Source organism: Erinaceus europaeus, chromosome 1, assembly GCF_950295315.1.
Source record: "Erinaceus europaeus chromosome 1, mEriEur2.1, whole genome shotgun sequence".
NCBI classification, from domain to species: Eukaryota; Metazoa; Chordata; class Mammalia; order Eulipotyphla; family Erinaceidae; genus Erinaceus; species Erinaceus europaeus.
In genome coordinates, this window is record NC_080162.1 from 87,993,113 (window position 1) to 88,017,215 (window position 24,103).

At 44.0% G+C, this 24,103-nt stretch overlaps 1 protein-coding gene across 1 annotated transcript; it reads right to left on the minus strand.

Moving 5' to 3' along the window:
• Positions 1-2,437: 2,437 nt before the first annotated feature.
• GTSF1L (gametocyte specific factor 1 like) lies at positions 2,438-3,044 on the minus strand. The gene has a single exon (XM_007535272.2). The coding sequence runs from the start codon at positions 3,006-3,008 to the stop codon at positions 2,553-2,555; it is 456 nt and encodes a 151-aa protein (XP_007535334.1). The 5' UTR covers positions 3,009-3,044; the 3' UTR covers positions 2,438-2,552.
• Between the last annotated feature and the right edge of the window lie 21,059 nt (positions 3,045-24,103).

A 24,103-nucleotide genomic window follows, 5' to 3' on the forward strand; every position in this document is an offset into this window, starting at 1 on the left:
GACTTGAACCCGCATCCTTGTGCACTGTAATGTGTGCATTTAATCAGGTGCACCACCGCCTGCCCCCCCTTTCTTGTTCTTTTAGATAAGAGACAGAGAAGGTAAGAGAACCAGAGAGGAGACACACCACAGTACCAATTCACCATTCATTAAACTCTCCCATGCAGGTGCTCTAATGTGGTAACTGGGGACTTGAACCCAGGTCCTTGCATATGATAAAGTATGTGCTCAATCAGGTGAGCCATCTTGTGGTCTTGAACTTTAGTTTCATTGATTTAACACTGTCTTACAATATATTAGAAGTATAGTTTCACATACATGCATGTATATGCATGTATACAACTCACCACACCCAATACCAACTACATACATGCTTAGGACACTTACATGATTAAGAAATTATTTTACTTATTATTTTTATTGCCACCAGGGTTATCGCTGGGGCTCGATGCTGGCATTAGAAGTCCACTGCTTCCAGTGGTGCTCTCCCCTCTCCCCTCCTGTTATATTTGGTAGGACAGAAACTGACAGGGGAGGGGAAGAGAGAGAGACCTGCAAACCTACTTCACTATTTGTGAAGCGGGTGGAGAGCAGTGGCTCAAATCTGAGTTATCGTACATGGTACTGTGTGCACTTAACCAGGTGCACTGATGTTTGTCCCCACTAAAATTTTGTTTTTTAATGAGGGTAAGAGCAGGAGGAAGAAAGAGAGCCAGAACACCACTCTGGCACATACTCAGAATTGAACTCAGGATCTCATGTTTGTAAATTGAAAGCTCTAGCCATTGCACCACCTCTGGGTCTCCAGATCATTTCTTTTTGCTGCTACAAATAAATGCTGCAATGAATAATCTGGTGCTTAGCTCCTTCTCCATGTTTAAATATAATTACCGCAAAAATTCTTAGAAGTGTCATTGTTCCCTGGAAGTATAGTGTACTGATGGTTTAAAAACATTTTGGGGGGGGCAGGTGGTGGCGCAGTGGGTTAAGCGCACGTGGCGCAAAGCACAAGGGCTAGATAAGGATCCTGGTTCAAGCCCCTGGCTCCCCACCTGCAGGGGGGTTGCCTCACAGGTGGTGAAGCAGGTCTGCAGGTGTCCATCTTTCTCTCCCCCTCTCTGTCTTCTCTTCCTCTCTCCATTTCTCTCTGTCCTATCCAACAACGTTGACACCAGTGACAACAACAATAATAACTACAACAATAAAACAAGAGCAACAAAAGGGAAAATAAATTAATACAACATTTAAAAAACTTTTAAAAATTTATTTTGGATAGAGACAGAAAGAAATTGTAGCACTGCTGCACCACTTGTAAAGTCCTCCCCACTCCCCACAGATGGGGACCCGAGGAATTGAACCCAGATCTTCAGCATTGTAACATGTGCCCTCTACCAGGTGTGCCACGGCCTGGCCTCTGATAATTTTATAATGATTGTTGAACTACCCTTGAGGGAGATTTTTAAATATATGATACATTTAAAAAAATTGTTTATTTATTGAATAGAGACAGAGAAATTGAAAGGAAGGGAAAGATAGAGTAGGAGATAGACTCCTGCAGTACTGCTTCACTATTTGTGAAGCTTCCCCCGACTGCAAGTGGGGACTGGGGGCTTGAACCTTAGACCTTGTACATGGTAACATGTGCATTCAATTAGGTTTGCTACCCCCAACTCCCCATCCCATCTTATTTATCTATCATTATTTATTTATCTATTACTGCTCCCACTTTTTAAATTTTTTTATTTTTATTTATTTATTTTAATCTTTAACATTTTTAAAAATCTTTGTTGGATAGAGACAGTCAGAAATTGAGAGGGAATGGGATGATAGAGAGGTAGAGAGACAGAGAGACACCTGCAGCACTACTTCACCACTTGTGAAACTTTCCCCGACAGGTGGGGACTAGGGTCTTGAACCTGGGTCCTTGTGCACTGTAACATGTTCGCTCAACCAGGTGCGCCACCACCTGGCCCTGACTTTTTTATTTTTAAGATTTTATTTACTTATGAGAAAGCTAGGAGGAGAGAGAAAGAACCAGACATCACTCTGGCACATGTACTGCCAGGGATCGAACTCGGGACCTCATGCTTGAGAGTCCAAAGCTTTATCACTGTGCCGCCTCCCGGACCAGACTCCCACTTTTTTAGATAGAGAAAAAGACAGAGGCAGAGAAACCAAGGGAGAGATGGGAAGACACCACGTGAGCTTCCCCCAGTGCAGTGGGAGCTGGCCTCCAACCTGGTCTATGTACTTGGCAAAGCAGGTGCTCTCTCTGGGTGAGCTATCTTGTCAACCCCATTGACCCACATTCTCACCAGTGTTAAGAAAATTCCCCCACCCCCTTTTTTTTTTTTTGTCTCCCTTTTGCCAGCAGAAAGTCCTGAACGCCTTCTGACCAATCTGCTGGTGAAAGAAAGAATGATCTCACCAGGGTGGGTGACTTTGCACATCTTTATTCCGTGGGGCTGCCTTTCTTTCCTTGCCTTGAAGAGGTGGGCGGCTCCTTCCTGCGGCTGGAGGGTTTCTCTGCAGGTCTGAATATCTTCTGGGGACTAGTCAGGGGACAAGGCTTGGTGGTCCTCTCTCTCTGACTCTCTCCTGTCACTTTCACAAACAAGCTTTTGGGGGACGAAAGTCTTAAGGATGAACATGGGGTGACAGTCAGTGCTGTCTACATTCCAGGAGTCTGGGTTGGGGAGCCAGGGGGCAGGTGGAGGGGTGACTCCATTTTGCCCTGAAGTGGGAAGGCTGCTGCCTTTCAGGGGGTTCAAGCAGTCTTTATCCATTCCTTCCTCCTCCTCGATGGTGCTTCTGTTGACACAGGTGGCCTCGTGCTCCTCCAGTTTTTTGATGGGGACCACGTGGCAGGCATTGTATTTGCAGCTGGCCATCTTTTTGGCCATCTTGGGGTTCTTCCTCCGGCAGGAAGCCAGATGGTACTGAAATCTGCTGAGCGGGATTCGGTGGTGAGGGTTGTAAGGGCAAATCTCCAAGGCTTCCGGCTCCATGAAGCAAGAGCTGCTCCCTCGCCTAAGGTCAAGGTCAAGAGGTCAAGGTAAGAAGGTGGTTTTGTCCTCTGCTCCGGAACTCAGTCTGAGAAGTTTCTGACTGATTACTTGTGCCCTCTGTTCTCTGGGGCCAGGAGTGGCGAATTTCAAAAGGGACAAGTTGCTGTCTGCTGCTCTGCAGGGAGGTTCAGGAGTGGGAAGTAGCCTGTGGGCGCTGAGATTTACAGTGTGAGGTCAGGGAGTGGTCCCGCAGGTCACAATGGGCAGCCAGTCATCAGGAAGAGGCTCCCTGTTGTCCCTGGCTTTCTTGGGGAGGGGTGGCTCTGGGGGAAGCCACTGGTCAACATGGCCCACTGGTCTGGGATGTGGCCCAGTGGCAGAGCACATGTGTCCCACGTATAAGGTCCTAGGTTCAACTGTCACTTCAGGTGAAACTTCTAGAGTCAGAAACCTTGGAAATTTTGCCCTCACAACTTTCCCCACTGAAGCCCACACAATGTGTTTTCAGTACCACCTTAGAGCATGCAGGGGGCAGACTCCAAGGTGCTGAGAAGACGGCTGGGAGGGGGGCGGGGGGGTGGTATGGTGTTTCTGGGTCATTTAATTATTTTTGAACTTGTACTTTTTAATGTAGTTCCTAGTATCTTTGAGTTTAAATGTTCCATTTATTTTGTGCCACTTAACTGCTTCTTTGGTTTATTTTTTTCTCCCAAAGCTGTTAATTATTATTATTATTGCCTTCAGAGTTACCTGCAGACTTGCTTCAACACTTGTGAAGCGACCCCCTGCCGGTGGGGAGCCACAGGCTTCAACTGGGATCCTTATACTGGTCCTTGCTCTTTGCACCATGTGTGCTTAACCTGCTGTGCTACCGCCTGACCCCTTATTATTTTTTTTAATCTGATAGGGAAGAGAGAAATAGAGAGGGGATAAGGAGATAGAGAGGGAGAGAAAGAGACACCTGCAGACCTGCTTCACTACTTGTGAAGCTTCTCCCAAGCAGAGTGGGCACTGGGTTACTTGAACCTGGGCGCTTGTACATGGTAGTGTGCGTGTGCAACCAGGTGCACCACTACCCAGCCTTCCTGGTTTATTTTTGTATTTATTTATTGCCTCCAAGGTTATCACTGGGGCTCAGTGCCTGCACTATGAATCCACTGCTCCTGTGGCCATTTTTTTTTTCTTCTTCGATAGGACAGAAAGAAATTGAGAGAGGAGGGGAAGATAGAAAGGGAGAAAGTGGGAGTTGGGCGGTGGCACAGCGGGTTAAGCATACTTGGCGCAAAGCGCAAGGATCAGCTTAAGGATCCTGGTTCGAGCTCCTGGCTCCCCACCTGCAGGGGAGTCGCTTCACAGGTGGTGAAGCAGGTCGCAGGTGTCTATCTTTCCCTCCCCCACTCTCTGTCTTCCCCTTCTCTCTCTATTTCTCTCTGTCCTATCCAACAACAATGACATCAATAACAATAACCACAACAATGTTAAACAACAAGGGCAACAAAAGGGAAAATAAATAAATATAAAAAAAAAAAAGAAAGGGAGAAAGTTTCGGGTCCTGGAACATGATGGCAAAGGACCCAGTAGGGGTCATATTGTTATGTGGAAAACTGGGAAATGTTATGCATGTACAAACTATTGTATTTACTGTCAAATGTAAAACATTAATCCCCCAGTAAATTTAAAAAAAAAGAGGAGAAAGAAAGATAGACACCTGCAGACCTTCACCGCTTAAGAAGCGCCCCTGCAACAGGTGGGGAGCTGGGGGCTGGAACCAGGATCCTTGGATGAGTTCTTGCACTTCACACTATGTGTGTTTAACCTAATGTGCCCCTACCCCCCAGCCTCCCTATTTTAAATAGCCAGTTAAAACAAGTCTATCCATTCCTCCCTTACTTTTTCAGTTATACATTCTCTAATTTAGGTTACTCAACAAATTAAGCCACTCACAATCAATTTGTCAAAATTTAAAGTTAATAGAAATATCAAACTTTAACCTATGGGACTACATCAAATTAAAAAGCTTCTTCACAGCAAAAGAAACCACTACCCAAACCAAGAGACCCCTCACAGAATGGGAGAAGATCTTTACATGCCATACATCAGACAAGAGTTTAATAACCAACATATATAAAGAGCTTGCCAGACTCAACAACAAGACAACAAATAACCCCATCCAAAAATGGGGGGAGGACTTGGACAGAATATTCACCACAGAAGAGATCCAAAAGGCTGAGAAACACATGAAAAAATGCTCCAAGTCTCTGATTGTCAGAGAAATGCAAATCAAGACAACAATGAGATATCACTTCACTCCTGTGAGAATGTCATACATCAGAAAAGGTAACAGCAGCAAGTGTTGGAGAGGGTGTGGGGTCAAAGGAACCCTCCTGCACTGCTGGTGGGAATATCAATTGGTCCAACCTCTGTGGAGAACAGTCTGGAGAACTCTCACAAGGCTAGAAATGGACCTACCCTATGACCCCGCAATTTCCCTCCTGGGGATATATCCTAAGGAACCCAACACATCCATCCAAAAAGATCTGTGTACACATATGTTCTTGGCAGCACAATTTGTAATAGCCAAAACCTGGAAGCAACCCAGGTGTCCAACAACAGATGAGTGGCTGAGCAAGTTGTGGTATATATACACAATGGAATACTACTCAGCTATAAAAAATGGTGACTTCACCGTTTTCAGCCGATCTTGGATGGACCTTGAAAAAATCATGTTAAGTGAAATAAGTCAGAAACAGAAGGATGACTATGGGATGATCTCACTCTCAGGCAGAAGTTGAAAAACAAGATCAGAAAAGAAAACACAAGTCGAACCTGAAATGGAATTGGAGTATTACACCAAAGTAAAAGACTCTGGGGTGGGTAGGTGGGGAAAAAAAAAAAAAGAAATATCAAACTTTTACCTCCAAAAAATACAGTACTTTTTCTCTTATTTAAAAATACTATTTATGATTTCAGGATGGTTTATGAAATTATAAGATTTCAGGGTACAGTTTCATACCCATATATGTGTATCTGTACTTTTTCTTAAAATTTTTTTTCTTTTCTTTTGTTAAAATATTTATTTATTTAATTTGACAGGACTGAAGGATTGAGAGGGAAGGGGGAGATTGAGTGGGAGAGATGGGGGCCAGGTTGAGGAACACTTGGTTGAGTGCATGCATTACAATGTACAAGGACCCAGGTGTTTCTTTTTACTATTTATTTCCTTTTAGTTGCCTATGTTGTTTTATTGTTGTTGTAGTTATTATTGTTGCTGTTATTGATGTTGTCGTTGTTGGATAGGACAGAGAGAAATGGAGAGAGGAGGGGAAAACAGAGAGGGGTAGAGAAAGACACCTGTAGACCTGCTTCACCACCTGTGAAGCGACTCCCCCGCAGGTGAGGAGCCGGGGACTCGAGCCGGCATGAGCCGGGATCCTTATGCCGGTCCTTGCATTTTGCACCACGTGTGCTTAACTGGCTGCGCTACTGCCCGACTCCCTTGTACTTTTTTTTTTTTTTTTTACCTCCAGAGTTATCACTGGGGTTCGGTACTGGCACTACAAATCCACTGCTCCTACGGGCTATTTATTTATTTATTTATTTATTTTTACTGTTTTTTTTTAAAGATTTTATTTATTTATTAATAAGAAGATAGGAGGAGAGAGAAAGAACCAGACATCCCCCTGGCACATGTGCTGCCGGGATCGAACTCAGGACCTCATGCTTGAGAGTCCAAAGCTTTATCACTGCGCCCGGACCACAAATTTTTTTTTACAATTTATTGGATAGGATAGAAAGAAATTGAGAGGGAGAAAGACAGACACCTGCATATCTGCTTCACTGCTTGTGAAGTGACCCCCCACCTACAGGTGGGGAGCTGGGGGCTCAAACCAGGATCCTTGTGCAGGTCCTTGCACTTCATACTATGTGTGCTTAATCTGGTGCGCTACCATCTGGTCTTGTCTGTACTTTCTGGGTCTATCCTGTCACCAGCCATCATAGTTCTCACAGAGTCTAAGTGGCAGTTTGCTTACCATTTTTTTTTGCAAGTTCATTTGCCTTAGTTGTCTGTACTCCATCTGTGAGTGAAGCCACTGGTAATTGTCATTTACCTCTTACTTCCCTTAACATAATCACCTCCAATTCCATCCATTTTGTCCTTAAAAAGTACAGTATATTTTCAATTGCAGAGCTGTATTCCACTGAATACCCCATCATCCCTTTATCCAGTGTTCTGTCAGTGGCTTGATCCCGTATTTTGACTCCTGTGAGTATTGCAACTATGAACATAATGTTCCACATATCCTTTTGAATTGCTGTCTTCATGCCCTTTGAGCATATACTTAGGTGTGGTATTGCTGGATCATAAGGTATTCCCATTTTTATTTAAAGACTCTCCATACTGTTTTTCATAAAGATTGCACCATTTTGCATTTCCATCTAATACAGGGTGTTTTCTTCACTCAGTAGCCTCCTGTTCAAGGCAGTATTGGTTCTTTGATTGGATATCATCAGTTTAAAAAAAAAAATTTTTTCCCTTTTGTTGTCCTTTTTTTTTTAATCTTTTTTTTTTATTGTTGTTGTTGATGTCATCATTGTTGGATAAGACAGAGAGACATGGAGAGAGGAGAGGAAGACAGAGAGAGGGAGAGAAAGATAGACACCTGCAGACCTGCTTCACCTCCTGTGAAGCGACTCTCTTGTAGGTAGGGAGCCGGGGCTCAAACCGGTATCCTTGCTGGTGTCCTTGCGCTCCGCACCACGTGTGCTTAACCTGCTGCGCTACTGCCTGACCCCCGTTTTTTTTTTCTTAAAGATTTGCTTACTAATGAAAAAGAGAACCACAGCATCACTCTGGCATATGTGATGTTAGGACTTGGCCTAAGGACCTCATGCTTCAGAGCTCAACACGTTACTCACTGCTACTGTAAACATTTTGCAAATGAGAACACTTGTCCTCATTTTGATCGTCTCTGCTTCTTGTATCTTAGACCTACCCTATAGAGCAATTTTTTAAAAATTCCATTTTTAAGTTTTTTTTTATTTGTGATTAATAGTGGGTTACAAGATTGTAAGGTTACAGTGTATATTTATTTCCATACTACACTCACCACAAAGTTCTGTATCCCCATCCTCCTACCTCCCAGAGATAACCACTATGGTTCTCACAAGTCTGAGAAACAGTTTGCTTCCTTCTGTTTTTTTCAAGTTCATGTGTATTCCCCATATGAGTGAAACTATCTGGTAGTTTTTCATCTCTTATTTCACTAAGCATGATCACCTTTAATTCCATCCATTTGTCCCAAAGGACATAATGTCATCTTTTTTAATTTTTATTTATAAAAAGGAATCACTGACAAAACCATAGGATAAGAGGGGTACAACTCCACACAATTCCCACCACCAGATCTCCATATCCCATACCCTCCCATTGATAGCTTTCCTATTCTTATTTATTTATTTATTTATTTTCCCTTTTGTTGCCCTTGTTGTTTAACATTGTTGAGGTTATTATTGTTGTTGTTGGATAGGACAGAGAGAAATGGAGAGAGGAGGGTAAGACAGAGAGGGGGAGAGAAAGATACCTACAGACCTGCTTCACCACTTATGAAGTGATTCCTCTGCAGGTGGGGAGCTGGGGCCTCTACAGGGATTCTTAAGCCGGTCCTTGTGTTTTGTGCCACGAGCTTAACCCGCTGTGCCACCACCCGATTCCCAGCTTTCCTATAAACTCTGGGAGTATGGACCCAAGGTCATTGTGGGTTGCAGAAGGTGGAAGGTCTGGCTTCTGTAATTGCTTCCCCGCTGAATATGGGCATTGATAGGTCTATCCACACTCCCAGCCTGTCTCTCTCTTTCCCTACTAGGGTGAGGCTCTGGGGAATCGGAGCTCCAGGACGCATTCGTGGAGTTGTCTGTCCAGGGAAGTCTGGTTGGTATCATGCTAGCATCTGGAACCTGGTGGCTGAAAAAAGAGTTAACATATGAAGCCAAACAAGTTGTTGACTAACAATGTCATCTTTTTTTGATTGTAGAGTACTATTGCATAGAATATATATCCCATAACTTCTTTAGCCAGTCATCTGTTGATGGGCATCTAGGCTGCTTCCACTCTTTGACGATTGTGAATGATGCAGCTATGAACACGGGAGTGCATATATCCCTTCAAATTAATGTTTTCATGTATTTTTTTTTTTGACAAATGCCCAAGAGTTGCATCTTATTCTTTTGTTTCTAGGGAAAATAATACACATCACTTCCACTGACTGTTCACTGTCCAAATCAAGTCTTATGGCCACATTGGCCTTTATATGGGGTCCTGGAAGAGTTCAGCCCTCATGTGCCAGGAAAAGGTCAAGAACTTTGTCAAGAGGCCTAAGAACATTTCTCATCTGCCTTTTGTATCATAGTAGTCCCCCTTTCTTTCTTTTATTTTTTTATTATTTATTTATTCCCTTTTGTTACTCTTGTTATTTCATTGTTGTAGTTATTATTGTTGCTGTGATTGGTGTTGTCATTGTTGGATAGGACCTCTGAGAGAAATGGAGAGAGGAGGGGAAGACAGAGAGGGGGAGAGGAAAATAGATACCTGCAGACCTGCTTCACTGTGAAGCGACTCCCCTGCAGATGGGGAACCCGGGGCCTTGAACTGGGATCCTTAGGATGATCCTTGTGCTTTGTGCCACCTGTGTTACCACCCGACTCCCTCTTTCTTTTCTTCTCTTTCTCTCCTTCTGAGTTATCGCTGAGACTCAGTACCAGCACTGCTCCTGGATGTCCCTTTTAAAAAAAAAATTAAAATTTTTTTTTCTCTATTTTATTCAATAAGACAGAGACAAATTGGGAGTCAGGCTGTAGCGCAGCGGGTTAAGCTCAGGTGGCGCAAAGCACGAGGACTGGCGGAAGGATCCTGGTTCAAGCCCCCGGCTCCCCACCTGCAGGGGCTTCACTTGACAAGCTGTGAAGCAGGTCTGTAGGTGTCTTTCTCTCCCCCTCTGTCTTCCTCTCCTCTCTCCATTTCTCTCTGTCCTATCCAACAACAACGGCATCAATAATGACTACAACAATAAAACAGCATGGGTAACAAAAGGGAATAAATAAATAAATATTAAAAAAAAAGACAGAGACAAATTGAGAGGGGAGATAGGGATAGAGAAAGAGAGACACCTGCAGACCTGCTTCACCTCTGTGAAAGGTCCCTGCTGTAGGTGAGGAGTGGGGGCTAGAACCAGGTCCTTGTGCATTGTAACATGTGCACTCAACCAGGTGTACCACCATCAGTTTCCCTCCCTCCCTCCTCCCTTTTACCCTTCTACTTTTTTTCTTTTTTAAATATTTTATTTTTATTTATTATTATTTTTATTTTTTACCAGAGCACAGCTCAACTTTGGCTTATGGTGGTATGGGGGATTAAACCTGAGACTGTGAACCCTCAGGTGTGAGAGTTTGTTTGCAGAACCTTTATGCTATCCTCCCCACCTCCCCACCCTTTCTTTTTTTATTTCTGACACTCCAGCACTGAAGCTTCCTTCAGTGCAGTGGAGGCTGGCCTTAAATCTGGCTTGTGTGCATGGCAAAGCAGTATACTGTTCAAGTGAGCTATTTCTCCAGCACTAATACTTCTCTTTCTTTCTTTCTTTCTTTCTTTCTTTCTTTCTTTCTTTCCCCCCTCACTCCCCATACAGAACATACTTCCTCCTCCCCAAGGGTGAAAAACAAAAACCAAAACCAAACAACCAAAAAAAAAACCAAATCCTAGCTCAGAGTCAGGGGAGTAAGGGCTGGGATGGGGCTTCTTGGGTTCTGGCAGGACCCTGACGTAGGTAGGAGGGTATTCCTATGCCTCCCGTCTCCTGTGAAGAAAAGGAGGTTAGAGTAGTCATGTCACCGTGCAACCCCCACCTGCCTTGTTCCTGGTGTATTTGCTAAGAAGGTGTCTTTGTATAATTATGACTTCATAACATTTCTGTGACAGGCTGCATGCTTTCTCCATGTCTGCAGCCCAGTGTGGAGGGAACTACAGACACTGACCTTAAATGTGGAGTCAACACCCCAAAGCCCTGGGTGTTTATGAACAGGCACCGACAATGCTTTTCAGACTCAGTCTGTAGTCTTTTTCATGCCTGAGGGCCAGACTGGAGTTGTTCAGGCACTCGGAAGTCTTTGAACAGAGATGATAATGAAAGCACTTCACCGTGTTATTGAAATCCACATAATAAGGACTAGGCATTCTCTGTGGCGGGCATCTTTGTGGTGAAGCATCCATCAGTGTGGCAGGCCGGCATTTAATCCATTATGGAGAGAGGAGAGCTGGGTTGTTAATGCTTTGAATGGACGTCTCAAATGGCCCTCATACCCACTTCTCTAGCATCTGCTCTGAGCCTGGAGCCTGGGGCCTGCTGGGGCACTTGCCATGGCAACATGGGGGAGAGAGGACTGCAGACACCTTTTTGGGCTCTTGTGCACCAACATGACCAATCACACAAGCTGTCAGACCTTTTTTCCACCCCTCTCTTCCCACATCAGCCATCTTGGGAGATGCTGCTGATGGAAATGCAGGAGGCTAGGAGCGTGCTACCACCCACACCAGTCTATATATATATTTACTCATTTTCCATTTTTGTTGCCCTTGTTTTCATGGTTGTAGTTATTATTGTTGTTGCTATTGACATCATCGTTGTTGGATAGAACAGAGAGAAATGGAGAGAGGAGGAGGAGAGAAAGATAGACACCTGCAGACGTGCTTCACCGCTTGTGAAGCGACTCTCCTGCAGGTGGGGAGCCGGGGGCTCAACCGGGATCCTTCCGCCAGTCCTTGCGCTTTGCGCCACCCGCGCGTAACCATTGTGCTACCACCCGACTCCCCTTTTTAGTTTTCTAATGTGCTTGTGCTCTCTCTCTCTCATCTGCTGCAGACTGAGATTTCTTTTAGTTATTTACATGTAGCTAAATCTTAGATTGATTGGTTCTACAGATTTTTGTTTTTTTTAAAAATTTTTTTATATTTATTCTCTTTTGTTGCCCTTGTTTTATTATTGTAGTTATTATTGTTATTGATGCCATTGCTGGATAGGACAGAGAGAAATGGAGAGAGGAGGGGAAGACAGAGAGGGGGAGAGAAAGACAGACACCTGCAGACCTGCTTCACTTGTGAAGCGACTCCCCTTCAGGTGGGGAGCCAGGAGCTCGAACCCAGATCCTTAAGCCGGTCCTTGCGTTTTGCGCCACTTGCGTTTAACCCGCGGCACTACCGCCCGACTCCCCGATTTTTATGTTTTCTATTTCATTAATTCTTTTTTTTAAACTTATTTTATTTATTCCCTTTTGTTGCCCTTGTTTTTTATTGTTGTAGTTATTGTTGATGTCATTCTTTGTTGGATAGGACAGAGAGAAATGGAGAGAGGAGAGGAAAACAGAGGGGGGAGAGAAAGATAGACACCTGCAGACCTGCTTCACTGCCTGTGAAACGACTCCCCACGGGGCTCAAACCGGGATCCTTATGCCAGCCGGTCCTTGCGCTTAGTGCCAGGTGTGCTTAACCCACTGCGCTACTGCTCGACTCCCTATTTCATTAATTCTTACCATTGCTTTTAATTCTTTCACTGGGCCTCTCTTGTTGCTTATTTTCTATGTTCTCAAGCTGGATGCTTCGTTTACTTGTGATCTTTCTTATTTGATAACACACACAGTGAGAGCCACAGAAAGTTCTTTGGTCACTTACTGTGAGTCTCGCTATGTGGGCCTTAGCTAGTTGTCGCTATTTCCGCATGGCCTACAATTGCAGTTTTATTCTCTCCTTTCATTTGGGCTATTTAGAAATAAATTTCCATGTGATTTAGTTTTTGTCTGTTAATTTTCCTTTTGTTTTTAATCCGTGTGTGTGTGTGTGTGTGTGTGTGTGTGTGTGTGTGCCAGAGGCTGCACCCAGGGCCTCATACATGCCAGACACACACAGTCTACCACTGGATCTTGGTTTGGGGCCCATTCACCATGGAAAATGGAAAATTTAATCTGTGAAAATTTAAGGTGACAAGTGTTATGTTGGTCTGTTTTTTGTCATTTTGTGTTAGGTTTTTAATGAGTGCACGTGTGTGTATGTGAACTAGTTTTCTTGAAGTTTTTTTTTTTTTTAATCTTGATTTCCCATTATGTGCTTTCCCTTTCTCACACATATCTGGCCTTTCAATTGCATTTTTTCAGTCCATTATTTTTATTTTATTGGATGGAGACAGAAATAAAGAGGTAAAGGAGAAAGAAGGAGAGAGAAAGAGAGACAGATGCATCACTGCTTCACCACCTGAGAAGTTTTCCCTCTGCAGGTGACGACCAGGAGTTTGAACCAGAGTCCTTGTGCATGGTAACACATGCACAACTGGTTATAAAAGGTACACATTTCTTAGGTCTGATGCTTTCCTGTCATCACCAAGTCCCAGGGATTCTCTCGGTTACCCAGATGCTTTCTGGAGGACGTTGTACCAGTCTCAGAGCAGCTGGAGTTGGCTGTCCTTTTGTCTTGCTATCATGGAAGCCCCATTGTCTGAGGGGCCCAACTGAGGTGTGAAACAGTGAGGCAGTGACTTCACTGTGGTGCTTAAGGGTCTCCATTCACTCCATCATCCTGGAATTAGCTGGACCCCCATTCTACCTCTGATCATAGGAGCAACCCACATTGCATTCTAACATCACCCCCAGGAGCATGATGTGAGGCCAGCCTTCCTGCCTCTCCCCAGGGGACCCATCAGCTCTGGGTCTTAGTCTCCATAGCTGCTCTGTGGCATCAGCTTCTCTGTTCCTGCTGCTCTGAGCTTGGCTGCTTTCCACGAGTCCTGCCTGGGAGGTGGCTCTGTCTTCTCTTAGGCTCTCTCAGAAGCAGAGCCTGAAGCTAGGATTCAGATGCATGTGGTTTATTTGGGAAGTACAGGTAAGCCTAGAGGGAAGAAAGGAGAGATGTTTGTAGGTAGCTCTACCTCCTGGGCATGTGTATCCTCGGGCAGCCACAATCACTGTGCTCCTTGCTAGGCAACCTGGTGCAGATGGACCCAATGACTTGACCAATGTGGACTCTGGCCATTGTGCCCTCAGCCTTTCCAGTGGCATCCTGCACCCCTGTCTAAAGCTCAGATTGTAAACAGCGTGAATATAAACATGAATGTCCAGCAGAAAGCAGCAAGTGTTGAAGCACCAGCAATTAAAAAAAAAATCCCTGAGTTGCAGCATCTGCCAATTTCCATGGTGTAAACACTCCCACCAGGGCCAATTTTCAAGCAGCCACTGGTTTAACCACCAGCTCCAGAGAGAGTCAGTAGGAGTTTTATTTAATCATAGTGCTTCTGTAGTTGAGCTCCTGCTATTACATTTCACTATAGTCTTTCTGGCCTGATGTCTGGGTTCTTTCTGGCTTAGATGCTAGTACAGACTTTCCTGTGTATTTCTTTTTTATATATCTTTTTTTAAAATTTATCTTTAATTATTGGACAGAGACAGCCAGAAATCAAGAGGTAGGGGGTGTCAGAGAGGGCGAGAGACAGAGAGACACCTGCAACATTGCTTCACCACTTGCAAAGCTTTCCCCCTACAGGTGGGGACCAGAGGCTTGAACCTGGGTCCTCGCACATTGTGATATGTGCACTCAACCAGGTGCACCACCACGCAGCCCCTACTTTCCTGTTTATTTCCTTGACTGTTCTAGCAGATGTCTGGCAAGGAGCACTCAGTCATATCGACATCCTTCCTCTTTCAGCCTTTCCACGGCATTTCACTGGACGTGGGCTTTTTGTGACTAGCATTTGTTTGCGTGAGGGGAGGAAAGCAGCTGTCCTTTGCTCACTCTGACTTCTCCCCAGGAAGAGCTGCTCACCCGGTAGGTCGGCCAGATTCCACATTCTCGAGGAGCTCCTTTTATTGGTGGAAGCCTCCTCTCTTCTGTGTTCCTCCTCCTGGGATTGAGGGGGGGGGAGGGGTGCCATTGTCCTCTAACAGGGTTTTGCTCTACTTGCTGTGAGTGCTGGGCTGTTATCTAGAATGTAGGACAAGCAATTAAACTTCAATTTCAGCAAATGAGTGCTTTTGAAGGGTAAGTATATCCCAAACAGTACACGAGACTTGTGCAAAAATTCCATTTAGTGCTTATCTGTAATTCGCACTTTGTGGGCATCCTGCATTCTCATTCACTGCGTCTGTACTGGGGACTTCGTTCAAGGGGTGTCCTGCACTGTCGGCTATCAGGCTGGATTTGGACTTCAAGGGGGAGGTTCTCTGACTAGAACTCAGGCTTAATCACAATCATAGTAATGTGGAAACTTGTTTTCCACTCTCGTTTGACTTTGAAGAGTTATTCTTTTAGTAACTTGACAGGAAGGATGATTTAACAGGGCAGCATTTGATAATCCTGGGACATCCTGAAAGCTACCACTGAATGCCAGGAACATCTCACACTGAGCTCTAACATTTTTGGATCTTGGTTTGGGACCCATTCACCAGGGAAAATGGAAAATTTAATCTATGCAAATTTATGGCGACAAGTGTTATGTCGGTCTGTTTTCCTTTCATATTGTGTTTGTTTTTAATGAGTGGTGTGTGTATGTGTATGTGTGTGAACTAGTTTTCTTGAAGTTATTTAAAAAAAAAAATCTCGATTTCCCATTATGTGCTTTCCCTTTCTCACACATATATCACTTTTTTCTTTTTAGGAAATAACTTGAAATTTTTGGAACCAGATGACAGTGATCATCATTATCCACAATAAATTATTAACATATCTGTCTTCAGTTTTACTATTTATTTTTGGTGTTTGCAGTAGGTTTCATGCCTCATAATTTGTAGTGAGGCCTATATTTTTGCACCCAGGTTACTACTTTCTACCTTTCTTCCTTTTATCTTTCTTTCTTTTCATTTTTGCAGAGCTGGAGCCTTGTACATATGTGATTTCACTGCCTCTGGACTTGTCTTCCGTACAGATGGAGAGACAGAGAGAGAAATGAAGGGGCAGATAGCACACCACCAGAGTTTTTTCCCACCGTGCCACAGCTCTCCCCATGTGGGGCTGGCAATGGGCTGGGTGCCTGATGAAGTTGTGCCTTACCCAGTGAACGCTCTCTCCAGTCCTCACTCTGTCTTTTCCCTATTCTTTTCTTTAGACTTTTTAAAAAAATATTTATTTTTTGATAAAAACAGAAACTGAGAGATCAGGAGGAGATAGGGAGAAAGATACCTGCAGCACTGCTTCAACACTTGTCAAGTCCCCCTACTCCCCACCGCCACCAAAGGGGTGGGGACCAGGGGCTTGAGCCCAGGCTTTGAGTATGGTGATGTACATACTAGACTCGGTGCACCACTACCCAGCCTGTCTCTTTACTTAAAGTCTGAATTGAATTCTTCTAACACACTGCTGAATGCTGGTGTTTTCTGGCCTGTTTTCTCTCCTCACTCCTGTCTGTGTGGAGACAACTCTTTAGTCAGCAGCTCCAGATCTAAGCTGTCTGTTCAGTGCAGGTTCGTGAGTTCACTTTGTTAGCTGATATCTCACGTGTACCTAGCATGGCCCAAACCAGCCTAAAAGTGGCCTTCCCTCACTCATGTCCTGTTTCACAGTTCTTGTCTCAGTGAACACCACCACCAAATATCCACTTCCGGTTTCAGCCAACACGGCCACCTTCTGTCCACTTCTCACCTCAGTGAACAGTGCCACTGACTTTTCACTTCCTGTTGCAGTGGACACCACCAGCGAGTGTCCACTTCCATTCACTTCTGCAGGCCAGTAGCCTTGATTCCTTTCTCTCCTTCACTTTTTAGCCCATTCATGTTTGACTTGTTACCAAGGGCTGACTCTCTTCACTTGGGGAATACTTTTGAGTTGATCTACCCCGTCACTGTTGCACAGATCCTCACATCTATCATCTCTTGTCTGGCCTAAGATAATCATCTTTATTTTTAATTATTGTAAATATTTTATTTGTGTATTTATTGGATAGAGACCACCACCCCTTCCCCATCACAGCTTCCTCCACATTCCCCCAGACACAACCTTACTTTTATTAATAATAATATTTGCCATAGTTTAGTCTGACTCTCTGGGCAATCTGTGTTTATTTTAATTTATAAAGTGGTTATTATTTTTAATTAAAAAGATTTATTTATTTGGGGGGGGGAGAGAGAGAAAGAAAGAGGATCACCCTAAAAGTTCATTAGAGCACTCAGAGCTCTGGCATTAGGTGTGGAATTGCATCCCTCTTATCCTCTGGTCTTGTCGATATTTCTTATTTTATAGAAAAAAAACCAGAGCACCCCGTATAGAAGTGGGGAGAGGATATAGACAGAATACTCATCAAAAAGGAGATCCAAAGGGCCAGCAGACATATGAGAAAAATGCCCAAAATACAAGACAAATGAAAATAAAGACAAGAGTGAGATACAAACAAACAAAAAACAAAAACAAAACACACTGCAACCTTGAGGTCTCAGGGTATAAATTTATGCTCTAATAGGCTGAGCTATCTCTGACTCTTGTTTTATTTTGTAAATAATTTAGTAATCCTTTCCCCTCACTTCTCCACACCCCCTGTCCCTTACCCAAATCCCTATTTATGACAAAGGAAACTGACTCCTTCATCCCCTGCCCCCCCCTGATCCCCCCTTCCTTTCTCCCTCCCTTTTTCTTTTTTGTTGTTGCCACACTATTTTGGCTCATTTTTCAGATAGAAATAAAGAGACAGAAACCAAGAGACAGAGTGGGTGGGTGGGGGAGACATGAAAGCAGTAGAACTTTTTCCAGTGTGGTGGGCTTGAACTTGGGTTGTGCACATGGCAAAGCAGGCAAACTACTATCCACTATTTTTGCTGGCTTATCTATCTGTCTGTCTGTCTGCCTATCTATCTATCTATCTATCTCTATCTCTTTCTTCTTACTCTGTCTCTTCTCTCTCTTTTTTCTTTCTCTCTTCCTTTCTTTTTTCAATTTTTAAAAAATTATCGTTATTCATTGGATAGAGACAGCCAGAAATTGAGAGGGTAGGAGGAGATAGAGAGGCAGAGACAGAGAGACACCTGCAGCACTGCTTCACCAAACAAAGCTTTCCCCTGTAGGTGAGGACCAGGGGTTTGAACCTGGGTCCTTGCGCATTGTAACATGTACTGTCAAACAGGTCTTACTTCTTTCCTCCCTCCTTTCCTTCCTTCCTTCCTTCCTTCCTTCCTTCCTTCCTTCCTTCCTTCTTTCTTTCCTACCTTCTTCTTTTTCTCTTTTCCTTCCGTTTCTTTCTTTTCTTTCCCTTGTCCCTCCTCCTCTTCCTTTTTGCTGGAGCTTGGTGCCAGCACTACAAATCTACTGCTCCTGGCATCCGTTTTTTTCTTTTTCCCCCATTGTATTTGATAGGACAGAAAGAAACTGAGAGAAGAGGGTAAGATAGATAGAGGATAGAGGGGGTCGGGCGGTGGTGCACCAGGTCACATAGAAGTGCAAGGACTAGTGTAAGGATCCCTGTTGAGCCCTGGGCTCGCCACCTGCAGGTGTCTATCTTTCTCTCCCCCTCTCTGTCTTCCCCTCCTCTCTTGATTTCTATCTGTCTTACCTAACAACAACAAATGGAAAAGATGCCACCAGGATCAGTGGATTTGTAGTGAAGGCACTGAGGAGCCCCAGAGATAACCCTGGAGGCAAAAAATAAAAAAGAACCAAGTAATAAATATTTTAGGAAGCATATGATAAGTGCTAAATGGTAACAGTGTTCCCTGGAGAAGTGAAGTTTGGGAGACACTGATTATATTCCATTTATGAAAATTTAAATTCCCAGGGAGTGTTAGAGACCCACGTGGGTGATGATGTCCCTTCAGGCTAACCCACCACAAGACACCAACAGCAGCCATGTTCCCCTGGAAGCCTGGGGAGTCTGGTCGTCACAGCACTGCTATGGCCACTAGAGGGCAGCACGGCCCCATCTTTTGACGAGCTCGTAGTTCTTGAGCCAATGATCCTTGGTGGGGTGTGTGTGGGGGGGATTGGGGGGAGTGGATAGAGTTGTGTTTGTGTTTGTATGTGTGTGTGTGTGTGTTTACCAGGATGCTTATTAATGATGTTGGTTTTAAAAAATATATAAATATTTATTAAACAATTTTTTTATTAGTGATTCAATATTGATTTACAAAATTATCAGATAAGAGTGGTATTATTCCACACTGTTCCCACCACCAGAGTTTTGTGTCCTCCTTCCCTCCACTGGAAAGTGCAGTAGTTTTCCCAAGATCACAGATATTTCTGTAATTATATATATTATAATATATATAGTGAAATATATATATATTCCACTTTTTTTTTTTTTTTTTACCAGAGCACTATTAAGCTCTGGTTTATGGTGGTGCAGGGGATTGAACCTGGGACTTTGGAGCCTCAGACATGAGAGTCCGTTTGCATAACCATTATGCTATCTACCCTCTGCCCTACTTTTTCTTTTTAATTTAATTTAATTTATTTATAAAATAAAAAATAGAAAATATTAACAAAACCATATAGTAAGAGGGGTGATATCCTACACATTTCTCACCACCACCACCAGAGTTCCATATCCCAACCCCTCCACTGGAAGCTTTCCTTCTCTTTCTTTCTTTTCTTTCTTTCTTTCTTTCTTTCTTTCTTTCTTTCTTTCTTTCTTTCTTTCTTTCTTCTTCTTCTTCTTCTTCTTCTTCTTCTTCTTCTTCTTCTTCTTCTTCTCCTCCTCCTCCTCCTCCTCCTCCTCCTCCTCCTCCTCCTCCTCCTCCTCCTCCTCCTCCTTCTTCTTCTCCTTCTCCTCCTCCTCCTCCTCCTTCTTTTTTACCAGGGGGATTGAACCTGGGACTTCAGAGCCTCAGGCATGACTGCTTGCATAACCACTATGCTGTCTACCTCCACCCAAGCTTTCCTATTTTTTATCTCTCTGGGAGCATGGATCCAGGTCATTATGGGGTGCAGAAGGTGGGAGGTCTGGTTTCTGTAATTGCTTCTTCTGTGGACATGGGCGTTGACAGTTGATCTATACTCCCAGCCTATCCCTATCTTTCCCTACTGGGTCAGGGCTCTGAAGAGGTGGGGTTCCAGGGTACATTGGTGAGGTTGTCTGTCTGGGCAAGTCAGCTTGATGTCATGGTAGCATCTGCAACTTGGTGTTTGGAACATGTATTCCTTTGCTTACCCCTTTCTTGTGGGACTCAGTTCAGTAGTTCTTGTAAGTTGGGGTTGATTGTGGCAAATTCCTTTAGTTCTTGAATATTTGAGAAAACCTTTATTTCTTTCTTTATTTTTATTTATTTTTAATTTAAGAAAGGATAAATTAATAAAACCATAGGGTAGGAGGGGTACAACTCCACACAATTCCCACCACCCAATCTCCATATCCCACCCCCTCCCCTGATAGCTTTCCCATTCTCTATCCCTCTGGGAGCATGGACCCAGGGTTGTTGTGGGTTGTAGAAGGTGGAAGGTCTGGCTTCTGTAATTGCTTCCCCGCTGAACATGGGCATTGACTGGTCGGCCCATACTCCCAGTCTGCCTCTCTCTTTCCCTTGTAGGGTGGGTCTCTGGGGAAGCGGAGCTCCAGGACACATTGGTGGGGTCTTCAGTCCAGGGAAGCCTGGCCAGCATCCCGATGGCATCTGGAACCTGGTGGCTGAAAAGAGAGTTAACATACAAAGCCAAACAAATTGTTGAGCAGTCATGGACCCAAAGGTTGGAATAGTGGAGAGGAAGTGTTAGGGGGGTACTCACTGCAAACTCTAGTGTACTTTTGTTTTCAGGTATATATTTTGCACGAGTCTATGGATACATGTGAACATATGCTCTTTCTCACAGAACCTGGTCCATATCTAGGTTTTGGGACTTTGCCAGAAAGTGAACCGCCTGGGATGGAATTAGAGAATACTATGAAAGGAAAGGTCTCACCCGAGTAATGAAGCTGAAGGGTTGTCATTCCACACCTGAAGTCTCTGGACACAGTCTGAGCTGAAACATGTTGAGGTGGCAATTGTTGTGTTGATTAGGTTGCGATCAGCAGATGCAATATTATTTGATATGGATTGGGAGAGGCATGCGGGAAAGTGGGCCCTATACTAAAGTTCCAGGACTGGAGGAAATATAGGCTCTATAGTGGAGATGTGAGGTTCCTGCTGTCTTAGGGTTCAAAAAGATAATCGATAGTTAATGTTATCATCACATTATTTGGTAATTGGGTTAACTTTGAAAAGTCCTTTTGTTAGGGTTTGCTGTACAGTACCCAGTATCTTGTATATAGCTGTGCCATTAGTTGCTTCTGATCTACTTGGTCTAGGCTTTTGAGAGAGTCTGCCTATCAAATACACAGCCTATATATTAAAAAGACTCAGTCTGTGTTTTAAAAACTTTGAGACATACAATTAATTTTCCCCCTCTCATATTAATTAACTAGTGATTTATATGACTACATTTTACTAGGAGTGTACATAAACACCATTCCCACCACCAAAAGACTGTTTCCCATCCCACCCACCCACCCCCACCCCCCACCGGCCCAGGAAGCTGAATGTCTACCCCTCACCACAGGGTTTTTACTTTGGTGCCCTACTTTCACTTTAGTTAGATCCTGCTTTTAGTTTCCCTTTCAGATATTCTTTCTCAACTTCTGTTGATGAGTGGGATCATCCCATACTCATCTTTATCTTTCTGACTTAGCTCACTTAACATAATTCCTTCTAGCTCTGTCCAAGATGGGTCAGAGAAGGAGGGTTCATTGTTCTTGATAGCTGTAGAAAACCTTTATTTCTCCCTCATATTTGAAGGATAGCTTTGCAGGATACAATATTTGTGGCTGAAATTCCCTCTCCTTTAGAACTTTGACTATGTCACTCCACTCTCTCCTTGCCTCTAGAGTTTGTGAAGAGAAATCTGATGAAAGTCTTATAGCTGCTTTTGTATGTAATTTCTTTCCTTTCCCTAGCAGCCAGCAAGATTTTTTCCTTTTTTCGTTGACTTTTGATAGTTTTACAATAATGTGCTGTGGCGTTGGTCTTTTTGTATTTATAAATCTGTGTGATCGTTCTGCCTCTTGAATGAGAATGTTCTGATGGTTTCCTAAGTGAGGTAAGTTCTCAGATAAAATTGCTCTGAAAATGGATTCTGGGCCTTTGGACTTGTCCTCCTCCTCAGATATACCCATCACTCTTATATTCGATCTTTTGATGGAGTCTGCAGTTTCACCGAGAGTTGCTTCAGTCTTTCTGAACCATTCCTCTCCCTCATCTTTGAATATTAAAAGAGTAAGCTGGTCATATCTTCTATATTCGAGATTATTTCTTCTGAATGTGTGGATCCACTTCCTAAGCCTTCTACCTGGGCATGATTTGCAGTTAGAATGTCTGCTATTCCCTGGATTTCTGAGTGAAGTTCTTCTTTCAAGATCTGAAGATTCTTAGTTAACTCTGTTACAAGTTCCTCTCTTGTGTGTTTTAATTCCATAGTAACACACTCTTTTAATTCTCGCTTAGATTCTTGGAGAGTCCTCATAATGAACTGTGTGTAGTCTGTCTCTGAGAGTCTCTCTAAATCTGTAATTCCCTGAATTTCCTCTGTTTTATTTCTGTTTGGCTGATACGGCATAGTTGGCTGTTTAGTTCTGTTTCTCTGCTTGCACATTTTTTGTGCTGGTTATTGATGGTCAGTAGGTGGTGCTATTGTGATCTCTAGTTTCCTCTTATTTGCATATCTGTCATGGGTGGAATGGGGTGTGGTTGCTTTGGACCGGCTTGTGGTCAGAAATGCCCTGTTTTTTTTTTTTTTTTTTTTCCTCCTCCAGGGTTATTGTTGGGCTCGGTGCCTGCACCATGCATGAATCCACCGCTCCTGGAGGCCATTTTTTCCCCCCTTTTGTTGCCCTTGTAGCTTCGTTGTGGCTATTATTATTGCCCTTGTTGACGCAATTCGTTGTTGGATAGGACAGAGAGAAATGGAGAGAGGAGGGGAAGACAGAGAGGGGGAGAGAAAGATAGACACCTGCAGACCTGCTTCACCGCCTGTGAAGCGACTCCCCTGCAGGTGGGGAGCCGGGGGCTCGAACCGGGATCCTTATGCCGGTCCCTGCGCTTTGCGCCACATGCGCTTAACCCACTGCGCCACCGCCCGACCCCCACAAATGCCCTGTTTTAAGTTGTGTCATTGCCTTAAATTCAGAAGGCTAAAAACCTTGCTGAGTCAAACACTAAGAGGTTTTAAGTCTCTGTCTTTTTTCTTCTGGCACTAGGAACAATGTTACTTGCTTGCTGTGCTTAAAGTGAAATCCCCAAAATGGCACAGCTCAGTGCCTGCGCCACCCAGAGCTCTGAGTTGACTTTGCTTGCTGCTCTTTAACCTGGGCCCGCACACCTTTTCGCTCCAACTGCACCTTTTCGCTCCAACTGCCCTTGAGCACCAACCTGAGGCTGCAGAACTTTCAGCTATAGATTAGGACTTCAGTTGGGTCTCTTGTGTTTATTTGTTGTTTTGGGAGGAAAGGTGATTTGGTCCCAGTTATTCCATGGAAGTCTCTTATAGTCCACTTTTTCTATGATCCTGTCTTCTCTTGATTTCTAAGTCATACCTACATCTATTGTTACTTTTAACGCCCTTCCTTTTTTTTCCTCTTCTCTCTCTGGGTCCTGATATAATTGGAGTTCGGACCCCTCTGGTCATCTTCCTCTAAGGTTTCTCCCCCTCTGGGAGTACGGACCAAGATTCTTTATGGGGTGCAGAAGGTGGGAGTTCTGGCTTTTGTAATTGCTTCTCCACTGGACATGGACATTGGCGGGTTGACCCATACCCCCAGCCTGTTTGTGTCTTTCCCTAGTGGGGTAGGGCTCTGGAGAGGTGAGGTTCCAGGACACATTCGTGAAGTTGTCTGCCCAGGGAAGTCCAGAATGGAATCAAAGTGGCATCTGCAATCTCTCTCTTTTTTCAAAGAACCCACCAGGAGTGGTAGAACTGCGTAAGTTCAGAGCCCCAGTAATAACCCAGGAGTCAAAAAAAAGACAAAAATATGAGTGGCCCAGAAGGAAGCCCAGATGTTGAACTCTTGGACATGAGATACTCTGTTTCATCACCAGCATTGCGTATGCCAGAGCTTTCTCTG

Bases quoted from the DNA above. Each gene is read 5' to 3' on its own strand.
- GTSF1L (XM_007535272.2), bottom strand. From the start codon at position 3,008: ATGGAGCCGGAAGCCTTGGAGATTTGCCCTTACAACCCTCACCACCGA.